The sequence below is a fragment of the Salvelinus namaycush genome, chromosome 13 (genome assembly GCF_016432855.1).
Source record: "Salvelinus namaycush isolate Seneca chromosome 13, SaNama_1.0, whole genome shotgun sequence".
Lineage (NCBI taxonomy): Eukaryota > Metazoa > Chordata > Actinopteri > Salmoniformes > Salmonidae > Salvelinus > Salvelinus namaycush.
Window position 1 is genome coordinate 38,353,989 of NC_052319.1, and position 21,288 is coordinate 38,375,276.

Sequence of the window (21,288 nt, forward strand, 5' to 3'; positions counted from 1 at the left end):
TTGGACTTACTTCCAAATTCTCTAAAACGACATTGGAGGCAATTTATGGTAGAGAAATTAACATTCAATTCTCTGGCAACAGCTCTGGTGGACATTCCTGCAGCCAGCATGCCAATTGCACGCTCCCTCAAAACTTGTGTTGTGTGACAAAACTGCACATTTTAGTGTGACCTTTTATTGTCCCCAACACAAGGTGCACCTGTGTAATGACCATACTGTTTAATCAGCTTCTTCATATGCCACAACTGTCAGGTGGATGGATTATCAAGAGACCAGAGGTGGTGGAACAGAGTGCTCGGGTTGGGATGTAGGGCTTGAGCATAGCCTGAAGGTAAGGAGGGACAGTTCCCCTTGCTGCTCCGTAGGCTAGCACCAGGGTGGTGCAGACACAGATCCTCTCCACACCACCTGGTAGGAGCAACCTGCCAGGTAGGATGCAATCCAGGAGTGTGTAGAGCCTGAGATGCCCAGCCCTGAGAGGGTGGAGAGGAGGATCTGATGGTTCACGTTGAAATGACGTGGTGTGCCCAGTGAGTGGATCTACTGGTTATACATCCACACGCCAGAAGCATGAGATTTGAGTTAGGGTAATCTGACCCCAAATTGGTGGTTAAGAGCCTGTTTAGGAGCATCCGCACTGATTGATGACCTCTGACCTCTTAGGTTAAAAGAGGTGGAAAGCCTGCTGGCCGATTTTCCTGGATGTTCTGGACGAATAGCAAGCCTAGATTTGACAACTTGTTCTCCTTGATGAACTGAAGTGGTTGTGGATATAAATTTGTAGATTTGAGCTAGTAGTCTAATCTGAGTTGTGCTGTATGCTGCTGGGTTACAGGCCTGGCTGTGCTGTTAGCGTAGAGTACTGCTTTACCCCTCTGTTAATCCCTGTCTCTCCATCCATCCCTCCGTTTCCCCATCCATCCCTCCATCTCTCTCTCCTTCCAGGGGATTTGCCAGTAAGAGATGGGCTTTTGGGAATGTGTGTGTGGTGTGTAGTTAGTGATGAAGCAGTACATACATAAGCACACGCTGACTGGATAAGTACACACATGAATAATATGCACGCACACAGGTTTTAATGACGGTGGGGGTTGCTGTGGTTTAAGTGCAGGAACACACACACACACACACACACTGGTGTACTCACACTTATCAAACACACACATTCATACAAATGTATTTGCATATACTTGCACTCCCAGACACACACACACACACAGACACTCTGCCTCCGTCAGACAGGACCTGTTCGCCTGTTCAGTATGTGGGAGGGATCTCTGCTGACTGACCGGCAGGATGGACAGACAGACAGATGTATGGATAGCAGCACACCTGGATCACACATGGACAGACATGATTGTCAGACATGATTGACAGGTAAGAACACGTTGTGTGTTTTATGGTATTTTAATACTTTTTACAATCCTGCCATAATTATGACAGAATTATATAAGTGTGTTGTCACACTATTTATTCGCAGAATTTCCAAATGGCATTTTGGTTTGCCTCCATGTCGATGTTATAATGCAAAATGTCCTTAAAAATTGTTTCATTGCTTGTGTTTTGTAACTTTTGAAGGGTCTTGTGTTTGTGTTGATTTGAATTGTTACCTATTTTAATCCTGTTTCTTTTGCCCTTTACTAAAATGCCAACCTGTTTCTTTTGTCCTTTACTAAAATGCCAACCTGTTTCTTTTGCCCTTTACTAAAATGCCAACCTGTTTCTTTTGCCCTTTACTAAAATGCCAACCTGTTTCTTTTGCCCTTTACTAAAATGGCAACCGGTTTTTTGTTGGAGCACTGCTTGTAAACTGCCAATATGAAATGAATAGATATTTTGTTAACTATTATTAAACTGTTTGTGAATAATTGTATTACTTCATGTATTTATTCACATTTGTAAATACATATTTTATATTTAAACATTATAATAAGATGATGGTAATTCTATGTAAATAATGAACAACACAACTTTTAGATTGCTCCATGTATATAACAATATTAACATATTAATACGTAGCGACATCTCTAAGCATCATAAGCAGATCTAACCTGATACAGCGTTGATGTGTTTTAACAGAATTGTGTGTGTGGTTTCAGATCTTCTTTAATCCTGTCATGTCCCAGATGAGAGACTGCAGGGATGATTCTCATTGCTTTAACAGGTCAGTCTCTCACTCATATCTACACTGTCTGTTATTCACTGTTTCTAACGACCTGTTTGAATACTTAGAAAGTGTGGATGGATGAAAAACAAACATAGCGACATACAGTCATGTCAGATCAGTGATTGCCTCTATCAAAAGACTAAGATAACTCAATAAGGAGTTGTGGGTATGTTTAAAGTGGCAATCTGGGATTCAAACAACAACAAAGCGTACACCCCTCCACTTTCTTGGTAAACAGCTGATGGATGGGGCTGGAGAAATATAACCACTCCCAAATTCATACGGGGCTGTAGATTTTATTGTTATTATTTATTTATTTCAGGTAGGCCAGTTGAGAACAAGTTCTCATTTACAACTGCGACCTGGCCAAGATAAAGCAAAGCAGTGCGACACAAACAACACAGAGTTACACATGGAATAAACACTGTGGCACTGTGATAGACTACATCCATTTTGCTGAGTAGAGTGTTGGAGGCTATTTTGTAAATGACATCACCGAAGTCAAGGATCGATAGGATAGTCAGTTTTACGAGGGTATGTTTGGCAGCATGAGTGAAGGATGCTTTGTTGCGAAATAGGAAGCCGGTTCTAGATTGAATTTTGGATTGGAGACGCTTAATGTGAGTCTGGAAGGAGAGTTTACAGTCTAACCAGACACCTAGGTATTTGTAGTTGTCCACATATTCTAAGTCAGAACCGTCCAGAGTAGTGATGCTAGGCGGGCGGGCAGGGGCGGGCAGCGATCGGTTGAAGAGCATGCATTTAGTTTTACTTGCATTTAAGAGCAGTTGGAGGCCACGGAAGGAGTGTTGTATGGCATTGAAGCTTGTCTGGAGGTTTGTTAACACAGTGTCCAAAGAAGGGCCAGAAGTATACAGAATGGTGTCGTCTGCGTAGAGGTGGATCAGAGAATCACCAGCAGCAAGAGCGACATCATTGATGTATACAGAGAAAAGAGTCGGACCGAGAATTGACCCCTGTGGCACCCCCATAGAGACTGCCATAGGTCCGGACAACAGGCCCTCCGATTTGACACACTGAACTCTATCTGAGAACTGGTTGGTGAACCAGGCGAGGCAGTCATTTGAGAAACCAAGGCGGTTGCAATGGAGTGAAAACCAACTTATATTTTAGGTTGTGATGGAGTAAGAATGTTGAACTAAGCTCATGAGGCATTTATAAGTTATGTTCTTCAAGATATAATTCATTTTAAAGGCCAAAAATGTATGTATCAATCCCAGATCGCCCCCTCCTTAGATATCAATATACTGCATCCATCTATATCACCCTTCCGGATTTGTGGTGGATTGAGATGCAGCCCATACAAAAAAAACATCTGCTGTAGAAAGTGGCGGAGCTACAGAGTTGTTTGTCAGACCAGGAGACATCCCGAAAATCGGTCTTCTCACGAAAACGTCTGTAACATCCGAACGGTTTGGCCTACAAAACTAATATGACCACTCCATGAAGAGGTTCACTCTATGACCCCCACAAGACTTTTCTGAAGGTCACCCGGTACCGTTTTAAAAGATGTATGGAATTAGTTTTGTGCCATTAAAAAAAGGGATTAAATATGTGTCCCAAAAAATAAAGATATTTCCAGATTTAAAAGATATATATCTCCTAGAGATAGGAAAGACACTTCAAAACTTTATTCCTTGTGATTTATTTTTTGACTCTCTGCATTGCCATTTATGAATGTGTAATTTGAATCGTTTCAGTGAACTATATTAGTTAAGGCCAAATTCTATATTTTATCAAATTATTTTTGTATATATTTTTTATGATACCTACAGGGGTCTTAAAATTAAAAATCAAATAGTTAAAGGATCCATGGTATCCATGGATTTTTTGGGGTTAATGGGCATGGAAAAGAGGCTAGAAAAGCCTATGGTGACATGTTAGTAACACAGCCAGGCACAGCTTTAGGAATGAGTCATAAAATGGTAGGCTATACATGCTCTGGAGTTTCTTTTTATTTGACATTGTAAACATTGTGTGGTTGAGCATATGAATCCAAAAACAAATGTTCTCACACAAAGTTTCACATTTCTTCTTGAAATGTCTACTGATGATCCTCATGCTCTGAACGTCTTCTCTTGAATCACGTTACATTATTCTAATAGATATACAACAGACTACCATTAGATGCCCATTCTATTTCCAGTCCACTAATTCCAGTCCATCTATTTTCAGACTATTATTAGATGCCTATTCTATTTCCAGTCCATTAATCCAAACAAGCCTTTGTTAATCCTAACATGCCCCCCAACCCCCCACAAAAACCCTGGATACTGGGTTTGATTGAACAGTGGCCCTTAATCTGGAGAGATTTTATTGATTGATCAAATTAAAATCTACCGTTAAACTCCCAGCAGCCTTACTGTAGCTGGATGAGAGGGTAAAATCCCAGTCCTATTGCTGTATTAACTCATCCCTAATCTGAGTTGTTCTGTCTCAATCACATCATTATTTGACTTGACTGCGGTATGGTTTGGCATGATGCTAGAACCCTGAGAACAGGCCTAGCTGTCAGGCCACTGTGCTGCGTGACTCCCTTATCAAATCATCACTGTCTCCACCCTGTGCCCTGGTACACATTTACTCACAACACCACTTTAATCTGGGCAGAGGGAACATTGCAGATCATATCCCCTCTACAACGTGATTCTAATATACACTGTAGTGGGGATTTTCACTTGTCGATAATTATAATGATTATAATAATTATGATCGCTGGGCCTTAGTAAGCAGATGCCAACTTTTTTCTTCTGAGCTTTAGGAGCAACCTAGTCCTAGTCTTCCTTCAGTAAAAGCGCACCAGTATCTCTAATAAAAAGCTGATGTTTATAACCACTGTATATTCCTATGCACTACCGTGTTTATTTGAATCCACCCTCAAAATACTCATACTTGGTGAGATGAATGTAAGCAAAAGGTTACGTTTGACATACAGTATGTATCTGCTAATCAGTGATATGGTTTGTTTTGCAACATCTGCGTTGTGTAACATAAGGTTAGGGTTACTGAATGAAAGTCGTAATCCTAAAACTTTCAAATCAGGTCTGTGAAATCCCCTCTCATCTGCAGTGCAGTATTAACCAATCCTTCTCTGCCGTCCATCTGTCTGTCTCTCTGAGAAACTCATCTGGGATTTAGCTAAATTCATTTTGAGACATTTTGGGCAATTTATCATTTTGAGAAAAAGATCTTTGTAAATATAAACAAACCTCTGCTTTCTCTTGTTTTCTCATTCTCTTACCTTCCCCTCTATCTCCATCACTCCTCCATATGTATATCTCCTCTATTCTCTTATTTCTTTCTCTCTTATCCTCTTCTCCTCCCTCTAGTCTCTGTCCTGTGCCTGTTTCCCCAGGCTGCGCTGGCTCTGTGGGCGTGCGCACGCTCCTGCCCAGCCTCTTGCACGTGCACGCTGGAGAAGAGCTGCAGTGTGTTGTGTGACCGCTCGGGCCTACCCGACCTGCCCCGGGAGTTCCCCTGTGAAGCGTCCTCCATCAACCTGGACAAGAACAGCCTTAAGTTCCTGTCTGAGAGGGCCTTTGGTACCCTGCCGTCCCTCAGGTCCCTGTCCCTGGACCACAACAACATCTCCTTCATCACCCCTGGGGCCTTCAAGGTTAGCAGCAGGGGTGTAAAGTTTATAAGTAAAAATACTTGAAAGTACTACTTAAGTCGTTTTTTGGGGTATCTGTACTTTACTTTAATAATTATATATATATATTTTATTTTTATTTTATTTATTTAAATTTTACCCCCTTTTCTCCCCAATTTTCGTGGTATCCAATCGCTAGTAATTACTATCTTGTCTCATCGCTACAACTCCCGTACGGGCTCGGGAGAGACGAAGGTCGAAAGCCATGCGTCCTCCGAAGCACAACCCAACCAAGCCGCACTGCTTCTTAACACAGCGCGCCTCCAACCCGGAAGCCAGCCGCACCAATGTGTCGGAGGAAACACCGTGTACCTGGCCCCCTTGGTTAGCGCGCACTGCGCCCGGCCCGCCACAGGAGTCGCTGGAGCGCGATGAGACAAGGATATCCCTACCGGTCAAACCCTCCCTAACCCGGACGACGCTATGCCAATTGTGCGTCGCCCCACGGACCTCCCGGTCGCGGCCGGCTGCGACAGAGCCTGGGCGCGAACCCAGAGACTCTGGTGGCGCAGCTAGCACTGCGATGCAGTGCCCTAGACCACTGCGCCACCCGGGAGGCCCTAATAATTATATTTTGACAACTTTTACTTTTACTTCACAACATTCCTAAAGAAAATAATGTACTTTTTACTCCATATATTTTCCCTGACAACCAAAAGTGCTCGTTCCATTTTGAATGCTTAGCAGGACAGGAAAATGGTCTAATTCACACAATTATCAAGAGAACATCCCTGGTCATCCCTACTGCCTCTGATCTAGCGGACTCACTAACCACACATGCTTCGTTTGTAAATGATGTCTGAGTGTTGGAGTGTGCCCCTGGCTATCTGTAAAAACAAAAACGAATGATGCTGTCTGGTTTGCTTAACATAAGGAATTAGAAATTATTTATACGTTAAGTTTAACTTTTGATACTGAAGTATATTTTAGCAATTACATTTACTTTTGATACTTAAGTATATTTAAAACCAAAAACTTTAAGACTTTTACTCAAGTAGTATTTTACTGGGTGACGTTCACTTTTACTTGAGTCATTTTCTATTAAGGTATCTTTACTTTTACTCAAGTATGAGATTTGGGTACTTTTTCCACCGCTGCTCAGCAGGAACATCTTGACTGTTGTATTCCCAAAAATGTAATAAAAACTGCACTTGTCCTTTTCTACTAGCACTTTGCTAATAACTACAGTGGGCTCAAAAATTACTGGCACCCCTGACTGGCAATGCACAAACAATACTTAAAAAAATATAAATAATATAATTATAGAGATAAACTCAAAATAACAACATGTGAAAAATACTGTACTTTATTAATGTTTCAATTTTACCAACCAAAATAATTTATTGATTTAATTAAAAATGAATGTCCTCCAAATCAAAGTTTCACAATTAATGGCACCCTTAAATATTATTGTAAATAACATCTACCAACATTAAACAAGGAATTAAATTCCACTTATTTAAGTTTATCTAAGTGTTAAGGAACTAAATTGAGCCATTACATCACTTCCTTTTTCACTAGGGTATAAAATGAGGTAACACGCATGCAATATCCCTTTGTCATCCAACACCATGAAGAAATGAACTGACAGTTCAAAAGGGACAGATGGTCGTAAGACCTTCATAAATCTGGTGATGGCTACAAGAAGATCCACAAACGATTGAATATACCACTGAGCACTATCAGGGCAACTATAAAACAATTCAAAAGATATGGAACAGTTGAAAACCTTACGGGTAGAGGACGCAACTGCATTTTATACCCCAGGATAGGGAGGAGGATGGTGAGAGAAGCAACAAAATCCCCAAGAATCATTGTGAAAGAATTGCAGGCCTTGGTGGCGTTTTGGGGTCACCAGGTTTCAGAAAGCACCATGAGACGCCACCTCCACAACCACAGGCTCTTTGGAAGGGTTTCCAGAAGAAAGACCTTAATGACCCCAAGACACAGACGCAAGCGCTTGGAGTTTGCCAAACGTGATTTAAATTATGATTGGAAGAAGGTGCTCTGGTCAGATGAGACCAAAATTGAACGTTTTGGTCAGATACAGCACCGGCATGTTTGGCGTTGAAACAGAGATGCATACAAGGAGAGGCAGCTCATACCCACGGTGAAATATGGTGGCGGGTCAGTGATGTTTTGGGGCTGTTTTAATTCCAGAGGTCCAGGGGCACTGGTTAAGATTGATGGCATAATGAATTCCACCAAGTACCAGGCAATTTTGGCTGACAATCTGGTTGCCTCTGCCAGAAGGCTGGGACTTGGCCGTATGTGGACTTTACAACAAGACAATGACTCAAAACATACCTCAAGATCCACACAGAAATAGTTCTGTGACAACAAAATCAATGTTCTGCCATGGCCATCTCAGTTGCCGGACCTCCATCCAATCGAAAACCTGTGGGCTGAGTGGAAGAGGGCAGTTGATAAGCGCAAACCCAAGAATGTGAAGGATCTTGAAAGGATCTGCATAGAGGCATGGTCCAAAATCCCTCCAAATGTGTTCCTTAACCTTATCAAACATTACAGGAAAAGACTCCATGCTGGTATCCTTGACAGAGGTGGTTGCACTAAGTGCTAAATGATGAGTGCCAATAATTATGAAACCTTGATTTTGGTGAAATGTATTTTGTATTAAGTAATTGTATGATTTTGGTTGGTTCCATTGAAACATTAATAAAGTACAGTATTTCTCACATGTTGGTATTTTGAGTTTCTCTCTATAATTATATTGTTTATATTATTTTAAGTATTGTTTGTGCATTGCCAGTCAGGGGTGCCAGTAATTTTATTGAGGGAAAATGTACTTACTACGACTGTGATATGTAGTTGGCTCACATAGCTATCTTAATTAAGACAGTTTGCTAAAGAATAAGAGAGTCTGCTAAATTAGTAAAATGTCAATGGTAAGTGGAAATGTTTGGTTACAAGTCAGATACAAAGAAACAACCTCGGTGACATAATGTACATGTACTGTACACACACCTAACAAACACACAATCAAAAAGAGATCCATTAATCAAGATTACAAGTTGTCTTTTTGCTTGAGATTATGTCCTTTTCCTCTCCTGATATACTGAGCATTTGGTTGATTGAATTTTTTCAGTATTATTGATCATGTTTTGACTTCTCTTATTGCTGTACGTGAACAGTTTGGAGTGTATAGAATATATGATTATTATACTACTAACACATGTATTATTATGAATATTCTCTAGGGTCTACCCAACCTAGTGGAACTGAAGATGGCCCACAATGAGTACATCCGTTACCTCCACACCCGCACCTTCACCGGGCTCAAACGCCTGGTCCGACTGGACGTGGCCGACTGTAACCTCTTCAACATGCCCGACCGGATCTTTCTAGAAAATTATGCTCTGAAGGAACTCTTCTGCTTCCAGAACAACTTCCGAAGGATTCCTGGAGCGTTCCGTGGGATGGAGAACCTGACTCACGTCTACCTGGAGCGGAACAAGATCGAGGCGGTGGCATATAACTCTCTCCTGGGCCTGGGGAACCTCAGGTAGGTAGCTAGCTATAACTCATAGAGAAAGAGAGAGAGAAAGGAAAGGCAGACTCTGTTCACTGTTGGCTGCTTTTGGCAAGAAGTTCTTTAAACATTTCAACCATGTTGATCTTTGTTAAATTTGTACAGTTATAAAAACCTTTGAAGCCAAATTGGTGCAAAGACCAATAATGTCAAAACATTATAACTAGCATTATCTTATTGGCGCCGGAGAAGAAGGCTGACGTTTACGTGTCCCCAACCGATAGTTTTTTTTGTTTGTTTATTTGCGTTGTTTGTAACTTATTTTAAAAACGTATTTTGTACATAATATTGCCGCTACCGTATTGTTATTTTACTGCTGCTCTTTAATTACTTGTTACTTTTATTTCCTATTCTTATCCGTATTTTTTTAAACTGCATTGTTGGTTAGGGGCTCGTAAGTAAGCATTTCACTGTAAGGTCTACTACACCTGTTGTATTCGGCGCATGTGACTAATAGAATTTGATTTGATTTGATTTTTGACAAACTTCTTGGTGAGCAGCAAACATTGAGCCGACATTTCTTTCTCTCTTCGTCTGGATAATTCATTATCCTGTTCTTTTTAGATGTGCATAATCACACTTCTCATTTCCCAAAACCCGTCAGGTACTTGAACCTCCAGGAGAACCGCATCAACGTGATCCACGACCACTCCTTTCAGGACCTCCTGCGCCTGGAGAACTTCTACCTCAACGACAACCTGCTGTCTGAGCTGCCTCGGGTGGCCTTCAAGGGCCTTAGCCGCCTCAAGATGCTCAACCTGGGGGGCAACCAGCTCACCAACATCTCCAAGACCTGGTTCAGCGACCTGGTGGAGCTGGAGGTCCTCTACCTGGACCGCAACCGCCTGGTCTATATCGAGGAGGGCTCCTTTGAGAACCTGACCAGTCTGATCACCCTCCACCTCAACAGCAACAACCTCAGCTCCCTGCCCTTCCCCGTCTTCCAGCCTGTCTACTTCATCGGACGCCTCTACCTCTTCAGGAACCCCTGGGAATGTGACTGCTCTCTGGAGTATCTTAAGGAGTGGATGGAGAGTTATAAGTTGGTCCGGGACATCCCCTGCGCCTCCCCGTCCTCCGTGGTCGGCCTGGATCTGAGCGAGGTAGTCTTCGCCAGGGTGAATGGGTCGTGCCTGGATCCAGGGGAGCTGAATCTGACCACGATGTCTTCGGAGATCCTCTCGACCACGGAGAACCGTTTCAACAGCCTGATCTCCAAGCTGCTACAGCAGGAGCTCAGGGAAGAGGTGGGGAACGGGACGGAGAGCCTGAGGAACGGGACCCTGCTGGACCCCGCAGAGGGACTCAGCGCTGGGATCAAAGGGGCAGACGTCAGCCAATCACTGGTCTCATTGTTGGTGATATGGTGTGTCTTCTGGATGACGATTGGCCAATTGGATGTGGATTTCCTGTTTGGGCATGTGACTGGGACCTGAGAGATGGAAGAATGTGGTTGTGTTTCGTAAAATTGGGTGATTTCTTCCCCCATTGGGAGGAAAGCTGTTTAGAATGAAGGACACTACAGACAAGTCAATCTTTGTTGGATGTTTGAGTATCTGACTGTCCAATGAAGTCTTGTGGAGTATGTGAGTTTCCTGCTGATGAAAACTCACATTTGTTTGTTGTTCATTCTTCGAAATGAAAGGAATAAGTAATACAACAGGTTCAGATCACATGGATACAGGCTGAACTGAGAGGGTGGCTCATGTAAAACACTGAACTGCTTGATATTTCACAGCACAGATTTGTCTTGTACTATGCAGAATGTGTGTTGTATTGAAACCATGGATTATTGCAATGGTTTAGATTTCAATACCTTCCTTGTGTTACATAACATTCTCTAATGAATGATAGCATTCATTCATATTATATAATATTTAAAACATGAATGTGTTCCCTGTAACATTAATAAACATTATTCTAATTAATGTAAATGTGTAAAAGCTGACAGGTCAAGTCATCAGCGCCTTTATATACTCGACAGATATTTTCCTCCCTCATTCTTCTTGTTTTAATCATTCAACTCAGTAAATGTAGACTGTGCAGCTTTTCATACATGCATTAATCTTCTTACAGTGTGCTCCTCTTTGCCTTGTAAGCCTCTGTCTAGTCTAGCACAATGTAATGGAGGGAGTTTATCATTGCGTTTGCCTCTTATGGACCTGATTTCCCTTATGTATACAGTATGTTGTTCAGTCAATAAGGAAAATGATCAAAAAGACAGAACGAACTGCATTCTTTGGGATGATCTACAGTACTGTATTGACTGTCACATGACAATGTATCAATGGACTATCAAAGCACTCCCTTTTTGCATTAGATTTGTACTATTGATGATGCAGCATACATTTCATACACAGTCTCTGTGCACAGTAAATATGCAACTTTGTATATGGGTGTGCATATTAACACCTATCTTTCTGTTTAAATAGGTACAACTATCCATGATTTGATATGTATAGATACATATGTTTCCTATGACCACAATGTTTGCTAAATGTCGCTTGCCAAACCAGTGATTTAGTTAAATGGTGTTCATTGGCATAATATAATTATTAATATTGACCTTACTCCTTCACAGAGCGATGTATACTAAACTCTTAACACACAACTCTGCTCCTACACATTATTTAGGGCTAGATGCAATCTGTTTCGAGGAAGATCCTTGTTTATAGCACAATGAAAGTGTAAAGGTAATTTCCGATTGAGCCGACATATGCAGCGCGTACCGTGAATGCGGTCTCTGCGAACGCTGGAACATTGCCTTTAAATTTCAATCACCCTATTGCGCCGATCTTTCACGCTACGGATTTAATCTAGGTCTTAGATTTCCTTCCAACAGTTTGAACTCTGACCCTGATCTGCTAAGGATGTCCTTTTAGCCTAGTGGAAACGTCAACCCACCCGGTGAAGTAATGGTAAATCTGCTGTTAATGTGAGATGAGGTCTAGGGCTATGGGTGACAAACTCCTGGGATGGGCTGGACGCTGCAAGGCCATGGTGTCATATTAGATCACTGTGGTTTACTTTATGTATTATTACCTTGTCTTATATAATGCATTCATGTATTTATTTATTTGTTGGTGTTATTTTTTAAATGATAAACTGCTGAGAGTTAGGGATTATATTTCTCCATTTTTGTATTTGGACTGAACCACCAGGGAACTGGATGAGGAGGGCGATGGTGTGGTCTGACCGTGATCATGATAATGAGCTAGGTGGAGTTTTCTCCATTTTACTTGCAACCGTCCAGCTCTTTCTGATCTAACCCTAAGGGGTCTTCAAAAAGTGTCTAAGGTTTAGGGGTTAGAGGTTAAGTGGGAGTGAACGTGTGATAGAGATGAACTGTACTGTGGGGCTTAAAGTAAAATGAATGACTGATTATTGAGAGACGCTGCTGGTGAACCTGAATAAACATCATGTTCTGTGTATGTGCGTGCGCGCGTGCGTGCGTGCGTGAGACACAGGTTACATTTTCAACACATAAAAGGAAATATATATATTTTTAAATTCATATTGAAGAACTTTATCATTGTAGATTATTTTACACTGGGGCAGTCATACATATATCATCATCAGTCATATTTCATATACACAGTTATTCAGATACACAAACTGCCTACTGTTCCTTTGCAAAGCCTTCACCTTGCAAAACGTAGTGTGTACACATCCTTTTTGATCCAGAATGCAAATCAGCGTTAATCTATCGTTGATTAAACTTAATTAAAACATTAGTACTCTCAGACAACACATTTCGGAAATGGCAAAACAGGAATCAGTTGTAATTTGATCCCCTCTTAATTTTCTTATACAACAAATCAGGACAATTTTTTTTTTAACAAACACATCGATCTCGCTACCATGGTCGATTTGGAAAATTCTGTTGTATTTTAGAAATGTCTTCTGAAATGCCAAGGGATGTGCATATGTTTCAAGGTTATTTTTGTTGGTTGTTATTTCCTGTTCCCCTTGCTTCCATTGGTCGAGTGGAGTCTTCCAGACACGTGGAATGTTGGTGGAATGTTGGTTTTCAGTAGAGAGGAGGTTACAGCAGGACACTGGGAACACTGATGGACTGACCGACTGACGGACAGATGGCATGTAAGCTTGCGAATGTCCAACATGCACGAGACCTCATTCAAATCTCTAAAACATTTCTGGATTTGTTTAGAAGAGACAGTATCTTGTGGAGGTGTGAGTGTGTGTCTGCAGGGGAGAGGGGTGGCTAGGGTGATAACATGTACAGTCAAAATGAAGCAAGATGAAACTGAACTACAATACATGAATAATAATAGAGTGAGCTTAGAGAAAGACAGAAAATGATTATGTGAACAAAGTTTACAATAAAGGCTAATACATAGTGCTGAGGGATTAGTGCTTTTCTAGGTCGGGTCGGTTTTGGTTTGATTCTTTAAAAAATAATCACAGTTTTCGATTTTGGTTTGAATTATTATTGTTTGATCATGAAATGCATTCTGGTATAGTGACCTTTTTGAATGGAAATTGCAAAGCCAAAAATTGTGAACATTCTTATCGCGAAAACATTCAAAATATTCCAATATTCCAGTCAGGTCCACATTGAGTAGACATCAATAGAAAAATAGGAAATTACTCTGAAGTAATAAAATATTTCAGTTGTGTTATATTACTTGGTTTTTATTTGATGACGTTATTATTTTTCATTCCTCAAAGTCATCTTATCGCTGTTCAGGCAGTAGCAGTCAGCCAGCCAGATAACGTTATCTCTGTACTCCCCATATTGTTCTGTCTTTAGTCGTCCTATTTAGCTAGGCTAGCTGTACAGCTGTCTGACAAAATCCTTTTACTAGTTCTTCAAATAATATTAGCTTAATGAAAGCTACAACTCCCTTCAGCCAAGTGGCCCACATAGTTCTTGAGTTGATTTCTTTTGTGAATTATTTGATTTCTCTCTAGAGAAACAGTGCATTGGGCTCACACAAAAAAATGAACTAAATGGAATTCAAGTTATTGAACCGACATCTTGTTGAAAAACCGAAAATCACCCGAAATGAATCTCAGCACTACTAATAAAGGAGGCGTAAAGGATGAATAAAGAGGTGTTGAGAGCCAGATAAAGGGAGGCTGGAGTGTTTGTGTGGTTCTTGTGTGGTTCTTCTTCAGTCTGTCCAGAGAGAGAGAAAGAAAATATGCAGGAAAAGAGCTGCAACACAGAGACAGCTGACACATCGATCACATCTACAGCATCATTGTGTAAAATGGTACGCAGCATCATCTGGATATGTGTGCAACAAAAGTTCAACATTCACCTTCTGCTACCATTTCTGTCAAGCCGTCTAGCATGCACACGTTCAATATATCCAATGTATTTACCACACAGAACGCATTACAACTGCCTCTGCAAAACAACGCTGCAAGGCAAACGCAGCGTACCATTGGAAATGAATGTACTTCTGGTGTACGGCAATGCAATGACGCTGTCGGTGTGATCGAGGAGAAAGAACTTCAACATCCATGAAGGATGGGGTAATGGGGCCACAGCCAGTAACATGATGCAGAAGGCTGCAGTGCACTACGAGGGGAGGAGATATAGTACTGTCTCTTTAAAACAAACTTCTACAAAAATGTTTCCTCCTAGCTAATACAGACATGACTATATCGATTTGTTTATTTTGTTTATACAACACTATGGCTAGGTAGTCTGTAAGGGCAGAATCTCATCGGCTGCTGCAGGTCGTATGCAGTAGATGGAGGATTTCAATTGGCTGCTGAAGGTCATGTGCAGTACACAGAGGTTTCTGATTGGTTGAGGTGCTTTTCTTTTCCTGAAGGAATGATGTGAGTTTTTCATAGAGAATAATAGAGGCCTCAAGTGGCCAAAAGGTCCTATTAGCATGGGCAGCTAAGGGCTTCCACCATGCTTCGGCCATTTTAAAGTAATCAAAGTAGTCAGCTGGGTGGAGATTCCTATGGGTTGTAGCTTCAATGGTGCTGCCCATGCTGTCACAAATGCGATAATGGCACAGCTATAAAGAGGAGTCCTCTATCTCTATGGAGTTTTCACAGAGATGCATCGCCTAGGAGGGGGAGAAGGGGAGGGGGAGCTAAAGAGGAGTCATTGGGGAGGGGAGGGGAGGGGAGAGGTGTTGTCCATAAAGGTCCAGTAGGACAGAGAGGGGAGGGGAGGAGAAGAGAGGAGGAGAAAGCAGAGGAGAGGAGAGGAGGAGAAAGCAGAGGAGAGGAGAGGAGAGGAGAGGAGAGGAGAGGAGAGGAGAGGAGAGGAGAGGAGAGGAGAGGAGAGGAGAGGAGAGGAGAGGAGAGGAGAGGAGAGGAGAGGAGAGGAGAGGAGAGGAGAGGAGAGGAGGAGAAAGCAGAGGAGAGGAGGGCTTTGTGTTTTTTCCTCAGTAGACCCAGGACACAGGGATCCACTGTGCGTTGGTACAGACCAGGTCTATAGCCTCCTCTAGGTGTCTGATGGTCTCATCTATCTCGTTGTTGATTATGGTCTGGTCAAAGTAATGGGCATAGGTCTTCTGGAGAATTTCTGACTCCTTCTGAAGATGCTGCAATGATTCGTCCTACAGAGAGAGAGAGGGGGGAGGAGCGAGAGAACGAGAGAGAGAGACATAAGACACAGACAGAGATGTGATGCCAATATAGCAGTTTTAAATGAAACTGACAGAGAAAGAGTGAGTGTATAGAGTGGATGAGTAGGGATTCAGGACAGTGCTTTGGTAGGTCTGGCCCTGGTGTCCTCAGTGAGAGGAGACTGGAGGAGAGAATTGAGCTGGTTTACTGAGGTAATACTACCACACAATAGACCACTAGTGACTATGGCCAGCGTTTTCTCTACTCATACTTACTGGCAGCTTCCTGCACCACCTGGGGAGCTGAGAGCCAGCCAACCGAACGCAAGAGAAACGGAAAAATAGAAGCTCACAAAGACAGCATGCAAAATAAACCAGAGAAGAAAGCGATGAGAGAAGAAAAAGAAAATGTCGGAGTGCAGAAAAAAAAGAAGAGTACCACAGTATGAGTCATGATACCCAGAAAACCTAGTGGTCAAACAGGGAAATGGTTCCAGTTGTTTTTCCACCTTTCATTTTTCCCATAGGGGTTTTTAGAAACACTTAAAATAAAGGGTCGTGTTTCGTGTAGGCTTACCCTGTTGTGACATTTTGATAACCGTGTAAATCTCTTTAGGACAAGGTGACTTTTATTCATATATTTGCCTGTATTTATCCCCCAAAAACATGGCTATCGTAAAGAACTACAAATGCCATAATGATCTGGACGAAACTGCCAAATCGAGGCAAAGGTAAGAATATCTGGATTAACTATCTAATGTTAGCTAAATGTAGTAATGAATAAATTGGCTACATTTCTTTAAATGGACAATTCTGTGAACTATCTTGTGCAAGTGTTAAATTGACACAATACCTGTTAGCAAAGGTGTCAGCTAGAGATGACATGCAGGAGCTTGCAGGGATTTACAGTTTTGCATGATGTCTACTTTGATGCAAATTAGCATTTTCGAATCTTAGAGTAAATAGAGCTGAATATATTGATAAAAGTCACCTTGTCTGAGAGAGATTGACAAGGTTATCAAAACATCACACTAGTGTAAACCTACACAAAACACAGCCTTTATTTTAAGTGTTTTTATAATTCCCTATGTGAAAAATGAATGGTGGAAAAATTATTGGAACCATTTCCCTGTTTGAGCGCTAGGTTTTAAGACACCTCCACTGTGTGGCTCTATAGCTGCAGTGTATCAAGTTGTGTGTGTGTGTGTGTGTGTGAGAGTGAGAGTGAGAGTGAGAGTGAGAGAGAGAGAGAATGTTACCTCATTGATGCCAGGGGTAATGGTTGGTGCAGCAATGAAAACAACGTAAGGAGCAAACTCCGCTGTCCGCAGGACCTTCAGGGCCTAATGGAGAATAGGTTACAGGTCAGCTGGGCTGGTTGTATGTGAGAAGACCTGCCTGAGAAGACCCTCGGCTTTCACAAGCACACATGACAAAACACCTAGATTATTTAGAATGTTTTGTTCACACTGTAGAGATAGAGGACTCTAGTGCCCAGAAGCCCGTTTAACATTGGCAGTGCAATTGAGGACTTTCACCATTTTGAAGTAGTCAACTGGCACGCGGCACGCGGCTACAGACCCTCCGCCAGATTCACGATCTGTGGGACTTCCTATGGGTTAAGGAAGGATCACATAATCCATCCAGGTCATCAGGAAGGATCAGCCAATTAATTACACTGGTGAGACAACATTCCATAACTGAAGGTGGCTGTGAATTGCCAACCTTAGATTTACACCTGTTCAAACAACACACTCTAGGTGGCAGTATGCACTCTTTCGGTGTGTTAACCAACTCATAGAAGTAGTAGGAGAAGAAAATGGACTACTTCAAAATGGAGATGACCTCAATTGCGCTGCCCATTCTCTCACAGACGCCATAATGAAACAGATACAAGGTTGTGTCCTCTAACTATCTCTATGGTTCACACACACACACACACACACACACACACACACACACACACACACACACACACACACACACACACACACACACACACACACACACACACACACACACACACACACACACACACACACACACACACACACACACACACCTGTGGCTCTACGTCCAGTATGGAGATGAGTCCCTGCTCGTGGATCTGGCGGAGGGTCTCTAGCCGCGTGCCGTACATGGCGTCCTCGTGACTACCGTACTCCAGGTAGTCATTGTTACTGATGTCCTGCATCATCTGGTCATGTGACACAAAGTAGTAGTTCTTCCCGTTTTCCTCATCCTTCTTAGGAAGTCTGGTTGTATCTGGGGGAGGGAGGGTGTAAGGTAGAGATGAAAGAGAGGAGGAGGGGGTCGGGGAGGGGGTTAAGTAAGAACAATAATCACAACGGATGGTCTGAGTGAGTGAGTGAGTGAATGAGTCCGTGTGTAGTATGTTTATGTTAAGATGGCGCCAAAGAGGATGGCTGACGTTTTACATGCTCCTAACCAACTGTGCTATTTTGTTCGTTTTTTTTGCGTTGTTTGTGACTTTTTAAAAACTTATTTTGTACATAATGTTGCTGAAACCGTCTCTTATGAGCAAAAATAACTTCTGGACATCAGAACAGCGATTACTCACCACGAACTGGAAGAAGCTTTTTTCTTTAACGAGTCCGACGAGAAGGATATATTGCTTTCTAGGGAACAGGCCCAAATCCCCGTCATTTGCATGAAGAAAAGACGAAGGAAACGGGGCGCAGGTCGGGCTGCCTTCTGAGAATCCGTAGGCGAGCGAGTAAACTCCCACTGCCATCCGTTCTACTGGCTAACATGCAATCATTGGAAAATAAAATTGATAACCTACGATCCTACCAACAGGATATTAAAAATTGTAAAATGATATGTTTCACGAGTCGTGGCTAAACAACGCGGATATGGATAATATAGAGATGGCGGGACTTTCCATACACCGGCAGAACAGAGAAGAAGCTACGTCTGGTAAGACGAGGGGTGGGTGTGTGTGTCTTTTTGTCAATAACAGCTGGTGCTAATATTAATATTAAAGAAATCTCGAGGTATTGTTCGCCTGAGGTAGAGTACCTTATGATAAGCTGTAGACCACACTACCTACCAAGAGAGTTCTTATCTATATTATTCGTAGCCGTCTATTTACCACCACAGATCGATGCTGGCACTAAGACCGCACTCAAACAACTCTATAAGGCCATAAGCAAACAAGAAAATGCTCATCCAGAAGCGGCGCTCCTAGTGGCTGGGGACTTTAATGCAGGCAAACAGACCACCTTTACTTCACACACAGAGATGCATACAAAGCTCTCCCCCACCCTCCATTTGGCAAATCTGACCACAATTCTATCCTCCTGATTCCTGCTTACAAGCAAAAACTAAAGCAGGAAGTATCAGTGACACGCTCAATACGGAAGTGGTCAGATGACGTGGATGCTACGCTACAGGACTGTTTTGCTAGCACAGACTGGACTATGTTCCGGGATTCATCCAATGGCATTGAGGAGTATACCACCTCAGTCATCGGCTTCATCAATAAGCGCATCAACGACGTTGTCCCCTCAGTGACCGTACGTACATATCCCAGCCAGAAGCCATGGATTACAGGCAACATCAGCATTGAGCTAAAGGCTAGAGCTGCCGCTTTCAAGGAGCGGAACACTAATCCGGACGCTTAGAAGAAATCACGCTATGCCTTCAGACGAAACATCAAACAAGCAAAGCACCAATACAGGATTAAGATTGAATCCTACTACACCGGCTCTGATGCACGTCGGATGTGTCAGGGCTTGAAAACTATTACGGACTACAAAGGGAAGACAAGAACTGCCCAGTGACGCGAGCCTACCAGACGAGCTAAATGCTCGCTTTGAGGCAAGCAACACTGAAGCATGCACGAGAGCACCAGCCGCTCTGGATGACTGTGTGATAACGGTCTCGTAGCCGATGTGAGAAAGACCTTTAACCTCTCTTGGGTACGTGAGACGTTAGCGTCCCACCCCTTCAACAGCCAGTGAAACTGCTGGGCGCCAAATTCAAATACAGAAATACTCATAAAAATTCAGAAAACAAAACATATTTTACATAGGTTTAAAGATTAACTTCTTGTGAATCCAACCACGGTGTCAGATTTAAAAAATGCTTTACGGCGAAAGCATACATTATGATTATTTAAGAACATAGGCCACTAGACAAATCATTACAAACAGTAACCAGTCAAGTAGAAGAGTTACACAAGTCAGAAATAGAGATGAAATGAATCCCTTACCTTTGATGATCTTCATATGGTTGCACTCAGCAGACATTCATTTACTCAATAAATGTTCCTTTTGTTCGATAAAGTCTCTTTATATCCAAAAACCTCCGTTTTGTTCGCACGTTTTCTTCAGTAATCCACAGGCTCAAACGCAGTCAAAACAGGCAGACAAAAAAATCCAAAATGTATCCGTAAAGTTCATAGAAACATGTCAAACGATGTTTATATTCAATCCTCAGGTTGTTTTTAGCCTAAATAACGTCGTCAATTTAAAAGGTAAACAAGAAAGGCACTCTCTCGTTCTCGCGCATGAAAAAGCTGTGACACTTTAGGGTCCAGTCATTCAGACTGCTCTTACTTCCTCATTTTTCAGAATACAAGCCTGAAACAATTTCTAAAGACTGTTGACATCTAATGGAAGGCATAGAAACTGCAATTTGAGCCCTAAGTCAATAGATACTGTAATGGCATTGAATAGAAAACTACAAAACCAAAAAAATAACTAATTCCTGAATGGATTTTTCTCAGGTTTTCGCCTGCCAAATCAGTTCTGTTATACTCACAGACACTATTTTAACAGTTTTGGAAACTTTAGAGTGTTTTCTATCCAAATATACCAGTTATATGCATATCATATCCTCTGGGCCCGAGAAGCAGGCAGTTTAATTTGGGCATGCATTTTATCCAAAATTCCGAATGCTGCCCCCTACCCTAGAGAAGTTAAACAGGTCAACATACACAAAGCCGCGGGGCCAGACGGATTACCAGGACGTGTACTCAAAGCATGAAAGGCTGGTCATGGCTCACATCAACAGCATCCTCCCGGATACCCTAGACCCACTCCAATTCGCATACCGCCCCAACAGATCCACAGATGATGCAATCTCAATCTCAATTATCAGAAACTCCAGTCACCCAAGTCATAGACTGTTTTCTCTGCTACCGCACGGCAAGTGGTACCAGAGCACCAAGTGTAGGACCAAAAGGCTCCTTAACAGCTTCTACCCCCAAACCATAAGACTGCTGAACAATTCATCAAATGGCCACCTGACTATTTCCATTGACACCCCCCCCCCCCTCCATTTGTTTTGTACACTGCTGCTACTC

The 21,288-nt window shown here is 42.2% G+C and overlaps 2 protein-coding genes across 7 annotated transcripts in view; one reads left to right on the plus strand and one right to left on the minus strand.

Moving 5' to 3' along the window:
- The first annotated feature begins 390 nt into the window (after window positions 1-390).
- nyx (nyctalopin) lies at window positions 391-14,485 on the plus strand. Of its 2 annotated transcripts, XM_039007231.1 has the most exons (5): window positions 391-1,377; window positions 2,100-2,164; window positions 5,518-5,804; window positions 9,059-9,363; window positions 9,995-14,485. In XM_039007231.1, the coding sequence occupies exons 2-5, from the start codon at window positions 2,143-2,145 to the stop codon at window positions 10,824-10,826; spliced, it is 1,446 nt and encodes a 481-aa protein (XP_038863159.1). In that variant the 5' UTR covers window positions 391-1,377; window positions 2,100-2,142; the 3' UTR covers window positions 10,827-14,485. The 2 variants fall into 2 exon arrangements, with proteins under 2 accessions (XP_038863159.1, XP_038863160.1); XM_039007232.1 differs by lacking the exon at window positions 391-1,377 and having other exon boundaries at window positions 2,027-2,164.
- Window positions 14,486-15,671: 1,186 nt separating this feature from the next.
- LOC120058519 (peripheral plasma membrane protein CASK-like) overlaps window positions 15,672-21,288 on the minus strand; it is a 229,900-nt gene continuing 224,283 nt past the window's right edge. For all 5 annotated transcript variants that reach the window (XM_039007238.1, XM_039007236.1, XM_039007237.1 and 2 more), the window contains 3 exons: window positions 18,019-18,221; window positions 17,216-17,299; window positions 15,672-15,947 (listed from right to left, as the gene is read on the minus strand). In XM_039007238.1, coding sequence (XP_038863166.1) covers window positions 15,771-15,947; window positions 17,216-17,299; window positions 18,019-18,221 — 464 coding nt within the window. In that variant the 3' untranslated portion in view covers window positions 15,672-15,770. The remainder of the gene's footprint in view (window positions 15,948-17,215; window positions 17,300-18,018; window positions 18,222-21,288) is intronic.

Excerpts from the sequence above, each read along its gene's own strand:
- nyx (XM_039007231.1), top strand. The coding sequence starts at position 2,143 with ATGATTCTCATTGCTTTAACAG. Across the intron at positions 2,165-5,517 it reads GATTCTCATTGCTTTAACAG|TCTCTGTCCTGTGCCTGTTT; the intron begins GTCAGTCTCTCA and ends TCCTCCCTCTAG. Across the intron at positions 5,805-9,058 it reads TCACCCCTGGGGCCTTCAAG|GGTCTACCCAACCTAGTGGA; the intron begins GTTAGCAGCAGG and ends AATATTCTCTAG.